Genomic DNA, 20,988 nt, shown 5'->3' with positions numbered 1-20,988 from the left:
GGAACGAATCTGTTCTCCAATTAGGTGCTGCGATATGGGGAAAATATGGCCACCTGTGAGTTAGATCAGAGCCCGTCTGGTTAGATGTCCCTGCCAGACTTTTCCTGGACTACGATGTCATCAAAGTGAAAACAATAAAATATACTTATAACTAACATTTTCACTTCCTGCACACTTACTGCGTGCGAAGAAAAATGTGTAAGTTAGATTTTGACAATGACAGATAAGCGCCCATAGATTTTGAACAGTGTCGTATCTTCCGGCAGCATGGCATTATGTCAAAATACATGACACTTCCGGTGATGTCAAAACAATACTTTGTTATTTTATTAGAGTAAATTATTATGATGCAACCTTTAAACGACACTAAATGACCCTTTGAACAATTATATATTTACATTATTCGATTTAGAAGACATAAAATCAACAAAAGTTAATTCCTCTTGATGCATTTCATAGCTTGCCGGTAAATTCGCTACATTGTGCCTTGGCATTTTAAATGCACAAAACGAACATTCTTGGCAGGTTTTTTTGTCGATGGTCATTAGTTAACTCATGCAATTGTCATTTGAGGACCGAGGTAACTCCCCATAAAGAGTCAAATAATAAACTGGATGCGGATCTGAACTCTCCTTGGGCATGTGTTTTTCGAGGGACTGGGAAAGAGCGGATACTTCCTGTGTTGCTGCTGCTGCGGTTACTGACCTAGAGATGCGCGGAGGGGGAGAGAAATGGAGTTTCAGTGAAGACTAAAGTAACGGACAGACTTCAACCCAAAAAGGATACAACGAAGAGATTCGGTTGAAGCTACATCAAGTTGCGAAACAGATTATTTTCAAGGTGACTGGCTTGAGATGAAGCTGCTGAAACCAAGTTGGGTCAGTCACAATGGTAAGTGTCTGAATCGCGGTTGTGCTGGAATCCGAGGTTCAAGTTGGGCTTTTGTTGTTTTTTGGGGCAAGCTTACCCGAGCCAAGATGACGATAGGCTTGCCATCAGCCAGGATGCAGCTTTCTGTAAACACCTGCGCTTAGTTCTACGTGCTTATCCTCGAGAGTACGATGTTTTTACGAGTTATTTTTTAAGAATTTGGATTAAATGGTTACATATTACTCCAGCAGTCACCGGGACCCATTTTGGAAGTTGCAAAGGCAACTAAATCGAGTGGCGGCATGTCTTGAATTACAATGCTGCTAGAGCACAGGGTCGTGCATCTGTTTTATCTGTAAAGCTCACATATTACAGCTAACGTCAACACTTACTTTAGCAGCTACGAATTTATGGATTTGGTCATTGTTTCTGTTGGCTTTGTGAATGAATGCCTAGGCTACATGTTACACTGGTTACCAATCATGTAACGGTAAGGAGAGCACGCCTGTCAAGTAAATAACAAAGATATAGAAAACTCGCAAGGCTCCCGCACATTTTACTCTCTGGGTTGTTATGGCAAATTCATAGATTTTAGTGCAATTTCCATGGTTGCAGATTTGTATTCACCATCTTTTGCAACATTTTATACATAATCTGAACTGTAAACATTGTATGCAGAATCAGCATGCATTGTTGCTGCAACTGTTTAGTTTAGTTATCCATATCCATACTGTAAGGCTGTCATATGTTGTATATGGAGCTGACTCCAGCATTTTACTTGACATATTACATCCACTGTGATTGCACTTTTGCAGGAAAACCAATATTTTCAGTCGATATCCATCCTGATGGAACCAAGTTTGCTACTGGTGGCCAAGGTAAAGTAACGACTACATACTGTTGAGACCTGTTGAGAATCCAACATATTACAGTGAACTGCATTTAATGGCGAAATGACAAAAAAAATATTGTGATGTTGTCAAGGCTTTTTTAGATGTAAATTCAGCCTTGGCCATATTTATCAATCAGAACAGGGTAAGCTATCATTTGAAGTGATTGGATTACTCATGGCAGCTCTTTGTAATTGAACAGGGGAGGACTCTGGGAAGGTGGTCATTTGGAACATGGCGCCAGTCCTCCGGGAGGAGGATGAGAAGAATGAGAACATTCCCAAGATGCTCTGCCAGATGGACAATCATCTAGGTCTCATTTAGCCATTCAAATGGGCTTCTTATTTAGCCATTCACATGGTGTTCTTGGCAGTGGCTTATAAGGGCATTGGTTGCTGAAGCACATTTGATGTGAGGTACATAATGTGCGCACAGGACGTGATCACTAAACTCGTTGTGTTTTTGTCTTCTCCTGTCTGCAGCTTGTGTAAATTGCGTCCGCTGGTCCAACAATGGCCTGTACCTTGCCTCAGGTGGAGACGACAAATTGGTTATGGTGTGGAAACGAGCAGCGTAAGTGACACACATGTGCATGTACGCACACAGACACAGACACACGTATGCTTCGCATGTATACCATATTTCCACATTCTAATTTCAGCAGCTGGAAAAATGATCATATCTAAGGGTGTGTTTTTTGTTATTATATGAATGGTCATGAAAAGCATATGATAAATCTGGAGAGGTAATATCCTTAGTATCATCCAGTTAAATATAAAATTGTGTGCTAATTTGTTCATTCATTTGAACAGGTTCATTGGCCCCAGCACGGTCTTTGGATCCAGCAGTAAGCTTGCCAATGTGGAACAGTGGCGATGCGTAACCATTCTGAGAAATCATACCGGAGGTGAGCAAGTCTATACGAACAAATTGAAACGATGCATTACATTACAAAATATTCCAAAGACAATGATCAGATATGAATTTGCATTTGTATTGTCAATGTACCGTTTTTTTTGGTGTATTTTTCAGATGTAATGGATGTGGCATGGTCCCCACATGATGTGTGGTTGGCCTCCTGCAGTGTGGACAACACCATTGTCATCTGGAATGCACGCAAATTTCCAGGTGGGTTCACAGAAGTGATACTTATTAGCTACATTTTGTTTTTGTGATTAGTGTAGTTGAGGTCCTTATTCAAAACCTCTCTAAGAACCTTTTTCGGGTGTTCACGAAGTTTGGATAGCTGGTATAGAGATAGTAGATGCATGCAGAGTGTATTCCCTTTGAAACCGCTCCATGAAAAATGCTGGAAGGGAGCTGGATCTTTAAGCCCTTAAGCCTGCTCAAAACTCTGTAAAAAGTTTGGAGATAATGAATACACTTGGTTAAAAAATACAATTTAGAATCTGAATCTTTAAATCTGTTTTATTGGTGAAAAATGTTGACACAGAAAAAAAGCTAAATTGCTATAGATAAATGAGCCATTGGTGATAACCAAGATAACACGACAACAGAGGCGCACAATATATCTCCTGCAATGACTTGAAACGTGTTTTTGTCCCTCGTCTCCTCCCCAGAGATTATAACTTCGCTGAAGGGTCACACTGGTCTGGTGAAGGGCCTCACGTGGGATCCTGTGGGGAAGTACATCGCCTCTCAGGCAGACGACCGCAGCCTTAAAGTGTGGAGGACCATGGACTGGCAGCTGGAAACTAATATCACCAAGCCCTTCAACGAGGTGAGGCACAAGGCCAGAGGGTGCAAGGGCTCTCATGTGTCATCGCTTTGCATAACAATGGTGTTGGAGTTGATGTGGCTGTGTGTGTGTGTGTGTGTGTGTGTGTGTGTGTGTGTGTGTGTGTGTGTGTGTGTGTGGTGCTGCCATGTATAATAGCTTTGAAAGGGGAGTTGGGCATGCATTTCTTTTCAGTACTGGTAATGAGGTCATTCAAAATACTCGATGATACTGATCTCGCCACTGGAGCAAGGTTGGTGTCGTGAAGCCTTGCGCACGCGCATTTCTGCCGAAAAAGATGCCCGATAAGTGCGATAATCGTTGGCTGCCGAGTGGAGGGACTTGCCTAAAAGTACTTCGGTATAACATGGCTGACACCTTTGTGTTTGCTGCGCTACAAGGTCAATGGTCTATTCCAGTTGGAAGTTGGTCTGTGAAGTACAGTGTGTCACGGCATGTATATCTATGTGCTGGGTTTGTTTGCTTGGGTTTTATAGTATAATTGAATTGCTTTAAATCACCATTGCTCCTCTCTGGGCAAAAGAGCATTTGCCATGGTGTCTCTTGTGATTTGTATCGTTAGCAAATTTAGTAATTAGTTAGTATAAAAAATGTAACATCTCCTAACTTCTCCTGTTAGGACACTGTGATTAAATGCCCCCCGTGGTCTCTCCTTGTGCCTCTCTTTGCAGTGCGGTGGGACCACTCACGTGCTCCGTCTCAGCTGGTCTCCCGACGGACAGTACCTGGTGTCCGCTCACGCCATGAACAACTCCGGCCCCACCGCTCAGATCGTTGAGAGGGACGGCTGGAAGACCAACATGGACTTTGTCGGACACAGGAAGGCCGTCACTGTTGTGGTAAGCAACTAGTGATGCTTTTCGGCCCTCTGTTCTTTACTCTACCCTCGGTCTCGTGTAAGCCTCACCAACCATGTAAGCAGTGTTTCACTTGAGCTGACCCTAGTTTCAGTTTAGCGCACTGAAGGCCAGGGCTGCTCTGTAAATCACCTCTTAGGTGCTCACAGCTGTCTAAATTTAAAAAGAGAAATATTGTTCTTAGATACAGACTGATGCTGAAGTCAGACTTTCTTTTCTTTTTAGTTAGCCAGCCAGCCGAGCCTCCTTGTTTATGTGAAGCCTGAACGTGCAGCTCCTTTTTCTCTTGCAGAAATTCAATCCCAAGATCTTTAAAAAGAAACAGAAGAATGGGAGCTCTCAGAAGGGCAGCGGGCCCTACTGCTGCTGTGCTGTGGGGAGCAAAGACCGCTCCCTCTCCGTATGGGTAAGGAAGGAACATGCAGACATATGGATGTTTACATAGACCAGTCATTAACATACCAATGGGCCTTATAAAGACCAGTTATATATCTTGCATCTCTCTCTCTCTCTCTCTCTCTCTCTCTCTCTCTCTCTCTCTCTCTCTCCCTCTCCCTCTCAATTCAATTCAATTCAATTCAATTCAATTTCAATTCAATGAGCTTTATTGGCATGACTGTAAGTGTTACAATGTTGCCAAAGCAGTGGTTAGCATCAAAACAATTGCAAATAATAATAATAATAATAATAATAATAATAATAACAATTGACATTGTTATTGCTCTCTCTCTCTCTCTCTCTCTCTCTCGCGCACTCTCTTATGCTCTGACCCCATCACACACACACACACACACACACACACACACACACACACACACTGTATAATTTGATACACAAATTCAGTCTAGTATTGAACTTGCTATCTGCAGTATTTTCACTGCAGTTAGACATGTACAGACTTACAAAACATCTCCTGAACCAGCACTGCATGGTTGGTTTCAGATGGAATTGAAAATGAGAACTGGGCTTGACTGCATGTTTATATTACCAACGCACATTAGGACTATTAAGCCTATTTCACCATGTATAAACTAGTGGCCCTTTTTCAATCAGTCAATCAGTCTTTATAGCGACTTTCATACAAGGACTGTAACACAAGGTTAGAACAGTAAAATGACAAAAAAGGAAGTAAAAAGGTTAAAGCAATGATGTGTTGATACATGTTTTTAAAAACAATTCAAATGCTAACTAAAGAGAGAAAATTAAAGGGATGCCAAACCCTTTTTGTGGGCTGTTGTATTTTGAATGGCTTGTAACCGGTTGATAGATTTTTGCAGCATTGCAGCAATCTAGTCTGTTTATAACAATGCATGAACTGACCTCTCAGTAGCTGCCCTTGAGAGAAAAGGCTGCACTTGTGCAATATGTCTTGGGATAAAGGCATTATTGGCAATATCACTAATGTGTGACTCTGCTCACATCAGGGTCAAAAAACACACTGAGATGAAGGTTATTAATAAGGGTCTTTCTGTGTGTAGATTAGATCCAGTAGTTGAGAAAAGTATCATGGTATTGCTTGATAATGTCTTGATATCAGCTCTGAGAAGAAATTCAGTCCTGCATTTCTATTTACCTTGTTGAAGTTGACAAGGCAGGTTTTATATCTCATACAGATAACAGACGTTGAGTTTGGTCTTTCTCCTTTGCCTCTCTGCTTACCTGCACGATGATGTTCTCCGGTCTCCAGGGTGGTGGAGTCCATAAAGCTTAGCAAATATATAAAAACTCACTGGCTAAGGAGTTTGGCTGTATTGTTTTCAAGTCATCCTGTTATTTTCTCAATGGCCAGATGATGAAATGAATCAGGCTTGATGTGACGTGGCTTACTTACTGTCAGAATTGAGGAATGAATCATGTCTCTGAAGTAAATTAATCACCTTGGTGTGTGTGTGTATGTTTTCATGGTTTTCAGTTGACATCACTGAAACGGCCCTTGGTTGTGATCCATGACCTGTTTGACAAATCTATCATGGATATTACATGGTGAGTTACCCGTGTGTAAATACTTGTGTGTAACATGATAATTTGCTGGAAAGTACATGGCAAGTATATTCTTCTATTTTGTATCTTCTTACATTACATTCTTCTATTAGTCTCCCCCTTCCTGAAAATGATATATATATATATATGTGATGTAATTTCTGCTGTTGTGTAGGACATTGAATGGCATGGGAATCCTGGTGTGCTCCATGGATGGCACTGTAGCATTCCTAGATTTCAACCTGGATGAGCTTGGAGACCCCCTCAATGAAGAGGAGAAGGTATGACCAACATTTGGCCTGCAATGTCATACTTAATAATTGATACAATGATTTTAACTTCTATTCTGACATAAGATGAGGGCAGTCGTGGCCTACTGGTTAGGGCTTCGGGCTTGTAACCGGAGGGTTGCCGGTTTGATCCCCGACCAGTAGGAACGGCTGAAGTGCCCTTGAGCAAGGCACCTAACCCCTCACTGGTCCCCGAGCACCGCTGTAGCAAGGCAGCTCACTGCTCTGGTTTAGTGTGTGCTTCACCTCACTGTGTGTTCACTGTGTGCTCTGCGTGTTCACTAATTTACAGATGGGATAAATGCAGAGACCAAATTCCTTGTATACGCAAGTATACTTGGCCAAGAAACCTGATTTACATTTACATTTTACCGTACATGTTAAAGGTTTAGCCTAAATCCCCACTTAAATGTGAACTGGACACTTGCTATTCTTGATCAGCAAACCCTATGTGATGTGACTGTTCCCTTGTTCATAAATCTGAATCATTTCTTACAACTTTTATATCCATGTGTTGTTATGCAGAACTCCATTCATCAGAACATCTACGGTAAGAGCCTAGCCATCACCAATACTGAGGCCCAGCTCTCCACCACCATCATAGAGAACCCCGAGATGCTGAAGTACCAGCCCGACAGACAAGGGGGCGAGCGGGCCAGCGCGGTCCCAAGCGTCGGCCACGAGAACCAGACTCCCAAGCTCACCAATGTGGTCAACGGAGAGTCCCTCGAAGACATCCGTAAGGTGAGATATGACTCCAGTGATGCTTTAGGATGCTAGCTGTTGAAGTGACCTTGAACAGCTGCAGAGGTGTTGTTCATACTTTGTCCATAAAGCAAGAAGTTGATCAGACGAATTACCATCTGATGTACAATACATCATTATAAAACCAATATCTCAACATAGTTTTGACATCAGTTGTACATTACTTTAATGTTTTTTTTTATTTTATTTTTTTATATATGCTTTAGTTTAGAAATGGCTAACAGTGAGACAGCAGAAGGACAGAACAAACATTTAAATGAAACCACCTTGAGCTTGCACCCAAAGTTCTGTCGTGTCGTGTTTTGTTGACAGAATCTGCTGAAGAAGCAAGTGGAGACCAGGACAGCAGATGGCCGGCGAAGGATTACCCCCTTGTGCATCGCACAGCTTGACACAGGGTAAAACTTCTGCTTTTTAGAGGGTGGGACACACACACACACACATACACACATACCTACTGAGACAGGATTAAATAGTTTAGACAGGCCACCTTAGTAGAGTATTAAGGACTACCCTTGTTATGGCACATATGTCAGTGTATATACCATTAAAAGGTGCCAATCATAGTATGATCCCTCTTCAGTAAACATTGGTGATGTTCTTTGAAATAGATAGCATAGAATGATTTGTTTTTAGAAGAGTATGAAGCTCCCCAATTTCTGTTTAAGGGTTTTATTTAGTTAAGAGCCAGTTTTGCCTGCTGTGTTACTTATAGATGAATCAGTTTGTTTTGTCCATTCACCTTGACATCCATCAGTTCCATAATTTATTCCATAAATATGCTCTGACAGATTATAAGGGCGGACACAAATCAGTGTTGGTAAAATGTACAGGGAGTCTGTAATACTAAATATAGCGGATTTGGAACTGGAAGTCCAGCAAAATTAAACACGATTCATAAATAATTTTTGGCCTCAAAAATATTTGTCCACTTCATACACGGATTCATGTGATGTACTTTCAATGTCTGTAACCATTCAGAGGCGAGTAGCTATATCTCACCATTTGTGAAGGAGCCTGATATTGTTTACCCAGAAAACTGCGGAGGGGTAGTAACAAAATGGATGCTGAGTGATAAGCCTGTGAGGACGTTCATATGTTTACATACCTATGAGCCACTAGGACGGCACTCCTCACGTGCACATTGGCCTGGCTACAACCCCATTGCTCGTCCTGCTCTGCCTTCTGAGCGTCAGCCTGACATCTTTTGTCCATGTGTTCCTCTGCTCAGGGATTTCTCTCCGGCCCTGTTCAACAGCGCGCCCATCCTGCCCGGCTCCAGCATGTCCAACCAGCTGACCCCGCAGCTCTCGTCCGAGTCCAACGCCTCCAACTCCCTGGGCCTGCGCCCGCTCCAGGACACGTCGCCGGGGAAGGGCGCCGAGGACAACAAAGATGGGTGAGTGCCCACGCTGGCCAGCTGAAACCACAGGGCCGCACCTGGAGCCCACCTAGCCCTGCATATCGTCAGCCTGTCGGCCGCTGCTCCAAGCTCACCTGGTCAGGGTCATTAGAATGCTTTTGATTAGACAAATCAAACATGTTCAGCTAATCAAGAGGCTCGAACGTTTTTTTAAAGCCGGAAGCGTACAGGAGAAGGATTGGACAAACACTGTGTACCGTCATCTTGTATATGAAGATAAATACTCCTGCTCATGAATGGAAACTGTGTAAACCATAGCTCTTCTTGCTTGTCTCCTCACTTTCCCTGCAGTGCCCCCCTGGCTACTAATTCCATCGGCATGAAGGCCGGCCTGTTCCCCCCCGCCACCAAGATGGAGCCCATGAAGGCTCTGGACTCAAGGTTCACCGAAAGGTCAAAGGCCACGCCAGGGCTCACAATCACCTCCACTCCTGTAGGCATGACCCCACTGGACAGGTGTGTGTGCGTGTGTGCGTGTCTGCGTGTGTGCGTGTGTGCGTGTGTGCGTGTGTGCGTGTGTGCGCGTGTGCGCGTGTGTGTGTGTGTGTGTGTGTGTGTGTGTGTGTGTGTGTGTGTGTGTGTGTTAGATGCCATTATACAGGTTGGTATTCATTACTGTTAAACAGTGAACACCTCACACATTGACACTTTAAGTTGTGTGTGTGTGTGTGTTCAGAGCTAAAGACAGCAGCACTTTGAAGGACTCCAAGCTGAAGGACGACACGAGCAGTGACAGTGAGGAGAAGATGGCCATGAAGTCGTTCTCGGCGCCCAAGAGGAAGGTGGAGATGGAAGGAGGGGAGGTGGTGGAGAAGAGGAAGAAGGGCCGGCCCAGGAAAGACACCAAGATGATGATGCCCCTGTCTCAGCCATTCCCACAGGTAGTGTGGCATAGCCCAGCATCCTTAACTACAGCTACAGTTGTAAACTAGTAGAGTTATATGGCCTGAGTTTCTTATCTTCTCATAAACACTTTGATTCCCTTTGTGGCCCAGAGCCACAAACTACCTTGAGTATGTTAGGTTGCCTGATGTGGCTGGATATATTGGCCTTGCCCGATTGGTTATGTCTGCTTGTTCTGCCCACAGACTCCTGTGGCGGTGGAGAAGGAGCCGGCTCGAGCAGCAACAGCAGGAGTAGCAGCAGCAGCAGTAGCCGCTCCGCCCGCTGTGCTGCTGAAACTCACCACCCCGTCAGCACAGAAGTCTTTCACCCATCAGGTCAGCTCATGGGCCCTGACATGGGCATCCTGCTCTCTGCCTCCACACATGGAGGAACTGTCTGTTCTGTCTCACACACTTAAAGGAGATGTTCGGTGTGATATTGACCTAAAGTGTGTTGAAACATGATACCGAGTGTGAACTTTTGTCCCATAGCTCATCTTGGCTTGTCCCCTGCACTCCGAAATCTGGCGCTAGTTAGCCGATGCTACCAACAGGTTTTCGATGGGGGTGCCTCGGGCATCGGCCTAGCCATGCAAATAAATCACTGTTTTACACCATTTACGAGGCTCAAAGTAGCTTCATACTTCATTGGTAGACTTCCGAGGGCCTTGACATTTAAAACGAGTCATTGAGAACTTTGAAAAAGCACTGGTAGTTTATTTACAAGACGATTTATACAGACAGTACCTTCAGGAAGTTTACCGTTTCGCCGCCATCTTGAATTTAGTCACGATAAGTCGAGCGACGAGTACGAATTAACAGGTATGATAAGGGATCAGATTCCAAAAATAATTCCGTGGAAATGCATGGATTCCAGTTGTTTCCAGTAGCAGCAACTGGAATCCATGCATTTCCATGGAATTACTTTTTCAGTCCATTTGCACATGGTGGGCTAAGCACTCTGCCCCAGTAGCTCTCCGCAGTGAAAAGTAAAGACGGCTTCATGGATTGAGATCATTCTTGAAAATTTGAGATGGGTGTGCATTTATGCTAAGTACATAGTTACCGACACATAGAGTAGCTGAAATGTGCTTATTTAGATGACTAGACGGATGAAATTTAATCTTTTGTAAAATGGAAAAGTTTAACTAAGCTTTTGCTTCTTATTTTGAAGTCTAAATCTTTACATAAACTATGTCATTAATATGTTCAAAACAGAAGTACAGAACTCAGCTGTTCTCAGCTAAAGTGCGTGTGTGTCTGTGTCTGTCTCTCTCTCTCTCTCTCTCTCTCTCTCTGTCTCTCTCGCTCGCTCCCTCTCTGTCCTGAGCGCAGGTGAGTGCGGACCCCTCCGTGTACCTGGAGGTGGAGAACGAGGTGTCGTCGGTTGCCGGGGCGCGGCTCAGCCAGGTGCGCTGCACCAGAGACGGCCGTGAGTGGGAAGGTCTGCTGCCCAGCCGCATCCTCATCGCCAGCGGCAGCCTGTGAGCATCCCGCAGGGAGGGAGGGGGGGGGTGATGTCCACACATGACCACTAGCTCAATTATTATGTGATGTTAATTAATGGAGGTAGTAAATTATTATAATTTAATAGATGACGTTACCTCGTGTATCAGGACCCAACACTGCTGATAGACTTTCTCATGATCATTTGTTAAGTTAAGTTGCTCCCTATACCGGCAAACTGTTCCAGATTTGTGTTGGATGTGGTTATGATAGTGATTTTAATTATAGATTTCTTTGTATGTTAAGGTAAATACTATACTTCAGATTTGCTATGAATCTCTCTCTCTCTCAGATAGAGACCAATAGCAGGCTGTGCTGTAAGGGAACCCTCACCAGCTGTTTAGCTGTGTGCCACTGCCTTGGAGACCTAAAAGTTCCCTTTGTGCAGATTAGAGTTACATCATCATCATCATCATCATCAACATGCTACTGTTCTTTACTAAATGAACAAATCAGTCATTACTCTCATTGATGGAGACATTTTCATAAATCAGTTGTGCTTGGCCTCTGAGGTGTAGGGTTGGAGAGATGTAGGGTTGGAACATCACAGAGGCCTGATAACTGCCTAATGTCTCTTAAGAACTCTGCAAACTCAAGGTGTCACTAAAAGCCCTAACATAATCTCAGCTTAATTGCCAGTAATGAATCGACAATTAATTAGCCAGGAAATGAACTGCAAGACTGCAAAGGCCTGATTGTGCTACCCTGTTACTCCGACGCGACCAGGAACGTGCTTTAGAGCAGCCGGTCCCCTCGCTTTAATTAGTCTTAATACGTGGGTAAAACGGGCGTAATTGCATTCAGAGGAGATGGCGAATGACTGATTTGTTGAGGCGGCTGAAGGAGATTGCCTCCTTGCTCAGAGGAGAGAGATTAAGGAAGCGCAGCTTCAAGTGAGGGACCTGATGCACAAGGCAGCTCTCCAATGAGAGGCCATGCAGCAGCCTCTGGGCTAGACGGAGGACGTCACCCCTGAGTTCATATGAAATGAGTGCCATTAGAGAGCCCTCCACACTTACACTTGGGTGGAGCTGTTTATATGGATGATGATGGTGGTGATGATGATGATGATGATGGTGGTGATGATGATGATGATCATGATCAACTTTACTTCCTGATCGTTTTTTCCCCCATTTACTTCTGCATTATAAATCACCTGGGTAATCCTTTCCCTCTCTCCTTCTTCTCTCCCTTTTCTCTCTCTCTCTCTCTCTCTCTCTCTCTCTCTCTCTCTCTCTCTCTCTGCCCTTCCTCCCTTCCTCCCCATCGCTGTGTCCAGTGAGGTGGTGGCGGTTGCATGCGAGGACCGCACGCTGTCCATCTTCTCGTCGTGTGGCCGGCGGCTCATCCCGTCCATCCTGCTGCCGGCCCCCATCTCCGCCCTGCACTGCTCCGGCTGGTTCGCCATGGCGCTGACGGCCGCCGCCACGCTCTCCGTCTGGTGAGGAACACACCACCACCGCCATCGCCGCACGACGAAAGAGTCTCAATTTCAACTTCAATTTAATTTCACTTATAGAGCGCCAAAACATTACACATGTCACATAACGCTTTACAGAGTGTTAGAGTCTGAGGATTTATTTACAAAATATGTCTGTATTCTTAGAAATGTGTATCAAATTCAACTTCAATTTAATTTCACTTATAGAGCGCCAAAACATTACACGTCACATAATGCTTTACAGAGTGTTAGAGTCTGAGGATTTATTTACAAAATATGTCTGTATTCTTAGAAATGTGTATCAAATTCAACTTCAATTTAATTTCACTTATAGAGCGCCAAAACATTACACGTCACATAACGCTTTACAGAGTGCTAGAGTCTGAGGATTTATTTACAAAATATGTCTGTATTCTTAGAAATGTGTATCAAATGATATTTACATGTGCATGATTTCATTATGTTCTAGTACTATACTACTAGTTGAAAGGGATTCTTGTTTACACGCTTTCAAAATAAATTGCATTTTGTAAATGTCCTAGTTTATTTAACGCTGCCGTCATGGTAGTCATGTTTATTGACAGACGGCGGTTTCATTAATCGTTTTTTGTCCTTGAAAGGACCATCAGACGGTATGTGCTGTGCAGTTTGTACTCTCTCACAGTCTGCCTGTCTGGCTGTGTGTTCTGTTTAATACAGGGATGTGCAAAAACAGATGGCACTTGTCAAAAACGAATCTCTGCACACCATCCTCTCAGGTGAGTGATCGTCCAGAAACCGAGAATTTACATCACTGGTGGTGTGTGTGTTTTTCTTTTGTCCAAATGCAATTCGTCTTCATTTGGGGTAAGTCCATAGCTGGCTTCTGGGTAGTGGAAGGGCCCCAGATATATATTTAGCTGCTAGCTGGCGTGGATGTGTTATCCCTGGCATGGCACGCCAAGTAGTCTAATCCCCTCTTAAGACAGGCTTGTTTTGGAGGTGGGTGCTGCTCACAAGGTGGTTTTGGAGGAATTGGATTGATTCCCTCGTGTCATTTTCTTCATCCCACGTTTTTATTTTTCTTCTCATTCCTCCTCGTTCCCCTCCTCCTCTTTGTCCCTGTTCTCCTCTTTGTCCTCTTCCTCCCTATTCTCCTCCTCCTCTTCCTCCCCCTCATCCTCCTGTCCACCGTGCTCCCTGCAGGCTCAGGCACCAGTGTCACCCAGTCCCTGCTCACCCAGCAGGGCGTTCCTGTGATCGGCCTCTCTAACGGGAAGTCCTACTGCTTCAGCTCCTCCCTGGGGACCTGGTAAGGCTCGCACCGCCGAGTATACGCAACACACACACACACCACTTCCCCCGATACAGCATTTAATTAAAGATGATGGGAGGGGGAGGTTGAAAATGAAACCCTGTGAGCATGTACTGTTAATAGTCACTGTGATGAAACATGACTGGAAGGGAGCGGGGAGACAGGGGTGAAATGTGTGTTGTGTTTAGCTGTCTGTGGTAGCCTTGAGCGAGTACACTCTTCATTTGCAAGAATCTGTAATTCTGTTTGTAATATTGTTTCCTTACTCAATATCATGCGCCATCGATGCTGCAAGCGGAATGGCGTCTCGAGGCACCTCCTAGATAAATAGAATTACCAAAGCAAGCCACGTTTTATTACTTGGACTAGTTGTCACAACGTAGCAAACATTTCATTTATGTTGTTGCTTCGGACTTGCTTTAGGTGGTGGGTTAGAATACCAAATGTCTCTCTCTTGCTCTCTCTCTCTCTCTCACTCTCTCTCTCTCTCACACTCTCTCTCTTTTTCTCTCTCCCTCTCTCTTTGACACACACAATCAGAGTCACACACACTAACACACTATGTGTTCCCTCTCAGGAATCTGATTGCTGACAAGCAGGACTCGTTGGTACAGTGTGCCGACTTCAGGAACTGTCTGACTTCCCAGGATGCTCTGGGCTCCACGGGACCCTTGGCCATCATGCAGGGCCGCAATATCAGGTACACGCCTCCTCAGCCCCATATCTCTGCCATATGCAGCCAGACTCATGTATCTGCATGTGTACATAGGTTTACATGCCCTTCTGTTGTCTTTGCAATGTATGTTTGTGTGTGTGTGTGTATACAGATATGCATATATGAGTTTTTGTGTCTCTCTGCAAACGCAAGTAAATCCTTTTAAAGTCCATATTCATGTTCAGGTTACAGGGCTTCCTTGGTCCTGGTCTCATTGCATAGGGACTTCTGGGTCATGTGCTTTTTGGCAGTGTGTGTCTGTCTCCGATTCTGTTTCCGCCAACCTGTTTGACTTATTGACATTGTAATGTGTGTGTGTGTGTGTCTGTGTGTTACCCGTCTGCAGCGCTGGTCGCCTGGCCTCCAGACTGTCGTCCACTCCCCATCACCTGCAGCAGGGCATGACCCTGGCCTTCCTGGAGAACCAGCTGGCGTCGGCCCTCACGCTCGCCTCCGCGACCGAGTACCGCCACTGGCTCATCGTCTACACACGCTTCCTCGTCAACGAGGGTGAGTCGGAAGTGCCTCCTGTGCACAGATTTGGGCCGTGGTGGAACGCCATCGTTGGGTTTGATCGCCAGTATACAGTGAAAAAGATTGTCACTTTAAAAAAAAAAAAAATGGAGGTCAGACTTAAAATAGAGAATATACTTTAAACCTCGAGTGCTTAAGTTTGTGTGTGTTGGACGGACGGGCGGGCGGGCGGACGAGATATCGGATATATTTCAACATGTGTAATTCCTGTCTATTGTGAATTTCAGGCTATGAGCAGCGGTTGCGTGAGCTGTGTAAAGACCTTTTGGGACCAGTCCACAAATCCACTGGCAGCTCCTGGGAGCCCACTATTCTGGTAATAACCACACACTTCTCCCTTCCTCTTCTCCTCGCGCCTTTCAAGTCACGGTTTCCTTTACAAAGCGTGAAATACAAAGGGCCAATCTTTGTTTGCCAGGTCCTTTATTTCTCTGGTAATATTCTTTCATATTCAGCGGCGTCATGCATCGTCAACGCCGCAAGTGGAATTTCCGCTTGAAGCTTTTCCTCAAAAAAAAAAACGACAAACAACAAGCCACATAATTCTCTTACTTGTGCTACTTGTCACAAAATGCCAAGCATTTCATTGCTGGTGTTTCTCTGGATCTGCCTTAGGTGGGTTGTTAGAATGCATTGTTCTGAATCCCAAATGTGTGAGTGCTGGACTCTCCGCACATTCGGAAGGACATCCCAGCTGAGCCACTGATGCCCTTTGATGCTTTTGATGCTCTGTGTGTTTACTGTTGTGTGTTGCGGTGGGCTAAAACTGAACTGCTCTTTCCCCTGTGTGTTCCTCCTGTGCGCCCCCCCCCCCCCCCTCAGGGCCAGCGGAAGAGGGATCTCCTACACGAGGTTCTCCCCGTCATCGGCCAGAACCTGCGCTTCCAGAGGCTCTTCACCGAGTACCAGGACCAGCTGGAGCTGCTCCGGAACAAATAGCACTTTTTTCTTCTCCTCCGTCGTGCCGTCTCTCCTCTGAAGAGTCTTGGAGAAGAAAAAAAAAAAAAGAAACCTGTCCCCCCCCACCCCCCCACGCGTTTGACAGCCTGGGCCCGTTAGCCGGCAGACCCGCTCGCGTTTGGTGCTCTCTCCTGGGATATGTGCCTCGTCCCCCCTCTCCCCTACTCCCATCCAGCCTCCCTGACCCAAAGGAAAGCACTGTCCATAGGATGGTGATGAACCTGGTTCAAATTATTTCTCTGAATAGTAATAATGAGGATATTATTATTAATAATAAGAATAATGATAATGGTGATAATACTAAACTATGGTCATTTTTCTTCTTTTTTTATTGTCTAATAAAATGTGTACAAAGAAAATGGTGCCAATGATGTATAGAATTGACAGATGATGATCCCTGTATAAGTTGTACTGAGCAGACTCTGCTAAGACCCCCCCCCCCCCCCCCCCTCGTCATCAGTCACCCCTCTGCCTGCCCGAACGCCCCCATCCCTACCCTCACACTCACATCCACACCATCACCCCCATGCAGCTCTGCCCCCCCACACACAGACGATCAGACCCTGGTTAAGATGCCCCCACGGAAACGCTCGGGCGCCGACATGGAAGCGATTAGAGGTGGTGGGGGGAGTCCAAGCGGAGCTCCAGGAGGTGTTCTGAGCCATCGCCTCCTGCCGGGCCAGAAAGGACCCCCCCCCCATTTTCCTGCCCCATGAGAAGAGCTCGAAGTGCCAGGACGGGACACTGTTGGACACTCGTGACCGCACTAAAGGGTGGCTGTGGGGGTGGGACTTGTTCCCTGGAGTCTACAGACTATGCCCTTTGCTCCACTCTTGCCCTAACCCTCTCCTCTTTGTACAGCTTCTCTCTGTTAGACATTTGTAAATGTTTGTATAAGACATTTTCTTTGTTTTTCTTTGTTTTTTTCCAGTTTTCTATGAAATGGGGGCAAAGCAACAGTTAGAAAAAAAAAAATAAACAATTGACCAATGTTATGGCCTGTGCTTTGAAGACACTCTGTGTGTGCGTCACTTCATATCACGTCAGGAGTTGAGACAGCTCCGTGGTGCTCTTCATGGAGTTCAGTTCAGCTTCCATTCCTAGCGTATTCCACGAGAGACCGTTCAACAGAATGGCGGGAGTCCTGCTGGTTATAGCATGTTTGTAGCTGATTAGCATGTAGCTGTAGCTGATAATACAGCTCCACTGATGTACAAATAGTATTACAAGAGATACGGCCCATCGTTGCCAAATTATCAAGCTAACTTAGGTGGGTATCTGGGCACCAGAGCATAGGCCTTATTGACATTGTCAAAATGGTTGCCTTCTCATTCTGTTGCTATTTCTTGGTATTTTTTTCAATGTTTTAACCCAAAAACACAACATGCTGTCCATGTGGGCTGTACATCAGTGGAGTGGACAGGACAGCACTAGTTCAGTGCAGGATTTCAAGGGATGATGGTTGTTGGCTGATTGTCTGTGAAGACTGGACACAGAGCTGCTTGATTGGCCAGGTGGTGTTGCCTGCTAAAACAGTGTCATGCCTCGTTTCCACAAATGTTTACTAAAATGTGCTCCTCCCTTTAGAGTCATATGATTGTTGTATGGAAACTCTGAATGAGGGTAAGAGGTGCGAAGACACCAACAGACAGGAGGCAACACTATTATCCACATAGGCCTGCCCACATCGCTATAGTTCTACTTAATAAAACTGATTAATTTCTTTAGTGCTTGCACCATGCAGGTGTTCAATCACTGGGATTTGTTGTGTCTTACCCTCAGATTAATGTACCTCTCATTTCCTCCCCCTGTTAATCTGAGTCATCCAAACGGTAGAAGAAGAGATGTCTAGTGATACAAAATATGATTATGTGGTGATTCATGAGCTTCTATGGCATCAACGTTGGAGAAACATACAATTAAGTCCCAACATTTTCCTTTTTTATATGACCATTTGAAATAGTAGCTAGTAGTAATAGTAATAGTCATTATTTGAGGCCACTTTGATTTCTATACCCTGTTATCAATTCTGTGTATTCAGTCAGTCTATTCAGGCTGAGTGTCACTGATGACCACAGGAGGGCAGTAGAGAGCCATGCTGGTACTGGGGATGCATTGAGCTGCCCAAGACAGAGCTGAGCCTTCCTACACTCTGGCAAGGACTCCATGACAAGGTCAGTAAACGCTGGCTCACCTGTCAATAACGTGGGAGCCAGTGTATGCGCGAGGGTGAGTGCTACTGTTTTCCGGAACACCTGCAGCGATTGCAGTTCTTTGAATTATTCATCCTCCCGAACTACTAAAAATAACCTCGTCTGGAAATTAGGCAGCGACTTCTGCTCAACCATCAGAATTTTAATCTTCAAAAATGATAAAAAAGGATTTTGCCTTAACATTCTGGGCTGCGGTTAATTATTTAAGAGGACTGACCATTTTAATATCTCGTACACTCTCTGACCATGTGTGGTCGACACCCCAGAGAGCTGACTTAATCATTATTATCACAGTTGTACTACAACCCGAGTATATATTCCCTATATTATTTACTATCAGAATACAATAGCAAATACAATAGCAACAATAGCAGACCCACCACCTGAATCATTCCTCAACACCAACACACACACACACACACACACTTATCTGAAACAGCGCAGGCATCCCAACGGATCAATAAGGACCAAATGCAGACTTTGCTATAAAAATAGATTGTTACATAAAAAGAAGTAGAGTATGTTTCTCCATCCAACAATAAAAAGGACAATCCTTAGCTTTGTAAATTCGGACATGGGGGGGAGAAACGAAGAGCTAAATACCTTGATATTAAAATGGGGGTGGGGGGGTGGTCTTTACAAATTTCAGACGTGAAGTCATTAGACTGTAGTCCATCTGCATTACATTAGAGAATGTTGCTGACTGCTAAATATAGGGTTTATGTGGTTCTATGCAAGGAGCAGAGATTTGGTGGATTTGGAGTCTGATGCTAAATCTGTTTCGAACAATGAAAACACCAGGAAACAAATTTGACTGTGACCAGTTGACCCACCCCCCCCCCCCCCCAAATAAGATGCATATCTTTGAATCTATTTGGTCTGTGGCGGTGGACTTTCCATTTTGTCCATGCAGGTCCATTAGATGCCCCCCCACCCCCCAGGGTGGACAGAGTGAGGTGAGTAAGTGATACAGGAAACTTTTCCGCGGGCAGCAGTGCTCTGTGTGACACGAGAGCAGCTCTGTGTAATCACTATTTGATTAGCAAAGCCAGCTGCCTTCTGCACACTCTGCGGTCTACTGAGGACCTGCCCCTGTCTGAGGATCCCATTCTCAGCCCTCAAATGGCGCAGATCTCTAACATATCTGCATTTGACCATGTCCACACAGTCGACAGAAAAAGAATGTATTCAGAATATTTATTTTATTTTTACAAAATGAAAAATCCAAATCCAATCACTCAAGTGGATTGAAATGGTAAAATGTATGTTTACAAACAGAATGTATGTTTATACATTTCATTTATCGTGTGTGTAATCTGTTCTGCCTTGCAACATTTCCTGTGTTGATGACTAGTGGTTGTGAATTCCAACATTCTCCCCTACTTCTCTTGAATGTTGAAGTGTGAATGACTTCACCTCCGTTGTCAGGAACAACTGTTCCCAAAAGCCAGCGCAGCGTGGCGGCGTCACCTCATCCACCGGCGGCTGAGCACCTGGACACCTCTCCGCGGCCTCTTCAGAGCGCGGAAAAACGGCCCCGACAGGCGTGAGATCACATGGCCTGCCCCGCGCCGTCTCTGGGGGTTCTCTCTCGCGCTCCAACTGAGCAGGAGAGGGGAAGATGGGATTGCCTGGAGGTGAGACACAGCTGCTGTAACCACATTCGCCTTTATTTTATTTCTCTTTTTTTTTTTTTTACCTTGCCTTTATTTAGGCTCAGGCATCCACTGAGACACTGCTGTGTTGTACAGAAGGCTCTCTCTCTCCCTCTCTTTATCTCTCTCTCTCTCTGTCTATCTCTCCATCTATCTCTCATTCTCCATTTCCTTTTCCTATTCTCTCTCTCTCTCTCCCCTCTCTCTCTCGTTTCGGGTATGGACCATTAAGACTGTCAGGCCAGTGTCGTGGAGGATATTGATGTGCGTGTGAATGGCCATTTGACAAGATGATGCAAGGATTGCTTTTGAGTTCCACAGTTTCCACTCAAGCGAGGAAGATGAGCTTTAGACAGTCATTCTCTATCCAGCCTGGATATGTTTAATGTGCAAACCTCACACCTCCCCTCATCAACAATAAAAATGACTCCTGATAGCCCCCCCCTCTCTGATTCACATTGCTATTTGCCATATCAACTCCTTTTTCCTGAATTTTTGCCATAATGGGTTTGATAGATTGTTGATTGTTGTGTATCTTCACGGAACGTAATAATCTAGTCCGTTGTGACGGAAGGAGTTGACATAAGATAGCTGACTGCAAAGTTGGAGGAGAATAATGTACCTGTGTGGGTGATGATGTGTGCTGACTATGACAGAAAGACGGAAAAAAGAGAAAGAAAGAGAATGAGGGGTGAAAAAGAGAAAGAAGCGAGGGAGAAAGGGAGCAGAAAACAAGAGACAGGCGTACAAATGGATGGGACACCCAGTGATGGCTCACCATGACTGGCAGTCTGCACAGCCTAATTTACCCGCCTACGGCCTCTATCTACAGTACACACACTCACACACACGCGCACACACACACTCACTCATAAAGGCATACCAACACACTTGCATATTTCAGCCAAAAGCACACACACACATTTACTCATGAAGGCATACAAACACCCAT

General features: G+C 44.9%; 1 protein-coding gene across 1 annotated transcript; it reads left to right on the top strand.

Moving 5' to 3' along the window:
• The first annotated feature begins 698 nt into the window (after positions 1-698).
• hira (histone cell cycle regulator a) lies at positions 699-16,612 on the top strand. Its single transcript, XM_076270373.1, has 25 exons — positions 699-891; positions 1,686-1,748; positions 1,963-2,073; positions 2,243-2,333; positions 2,573-2,667; positions 2,793-2,888; positions 3,341-3,501; positions 4,191-4,358; positions 4,669-4,782; positions 6,289-6,359; positions 6,532-6,637; positions 7,172-7,390; positions 7,724-7,809; positions 8,643-8,810; positions 9,126-9,290; positions 9,511-9,715; positions 9,923-10,054; positions 11,054-11,202; positions 12,504-12,665; positions 13,365-13,423; positions 13,851-13,956; positions 14,537-14,659; positions 15,021-15,184; positions 15,436-15,524; positions 16,031-16,612. The coding sequence occupies exons 1-25, from the start codon at positions 855-857 to the stop codon at positions 16,145-16,147; spliced, it is 3,057 nt and encodes a 1,018-aa protein (XP_076126488.1). The 5' UTR covers positions 699-854; the 3' UTR covers positions 16,148-16,612.
• Positions 16,613-20,988: the final 4,376 nt, after the last annotated feature.

This window comes from Alosa pseudoharengus, unplaced genomic scaffold (genome assembly GCF_046254945.1).
Source record: "Alosa pseudoharengus isolate Yale_2024_CS ecotype anadromous, Long Island Sound unplaced genomic scaffold, YU_APseudo_1.1 YU_APseudo_1.1_scf_6, whole genome shotgun sequence".
Classification (NCBI taxonomy): domain Eukaryota; kingdom Metazoa; phylum Chordata; class Actinopteri; order Clupeiformes; family Clupeidae; genus Alosa; species Alosa pseudoharengus.
The sequence above is the reverse complement of the archived record's forward strand: the minus strand, read 5'-3'. Positions and strand labels throughout refer to the sequence as shown.

Coding starts and splice junctions, on each gene's coding strand:
- hira (XM_076270373.1), top strand. CDS start 855: ATGAAGCTGCTGAAACCAAGTTGGGTCAGTCACAATG. Junction 892..1,685: donor AAGTTGGGTCAGTCACAATG/GTAAGTGTCTGA, acceptor GCACTTTTGCAG/GAAAACCAATATTTTCAGTC. Junction 11,203..12,503: donor CTCATCGCCAGCGGCAGCCT/GTGAGCATCCCG, acceptor CGCTGTGTCCAG/TGAGGTGGTGGCGGTTGCAT.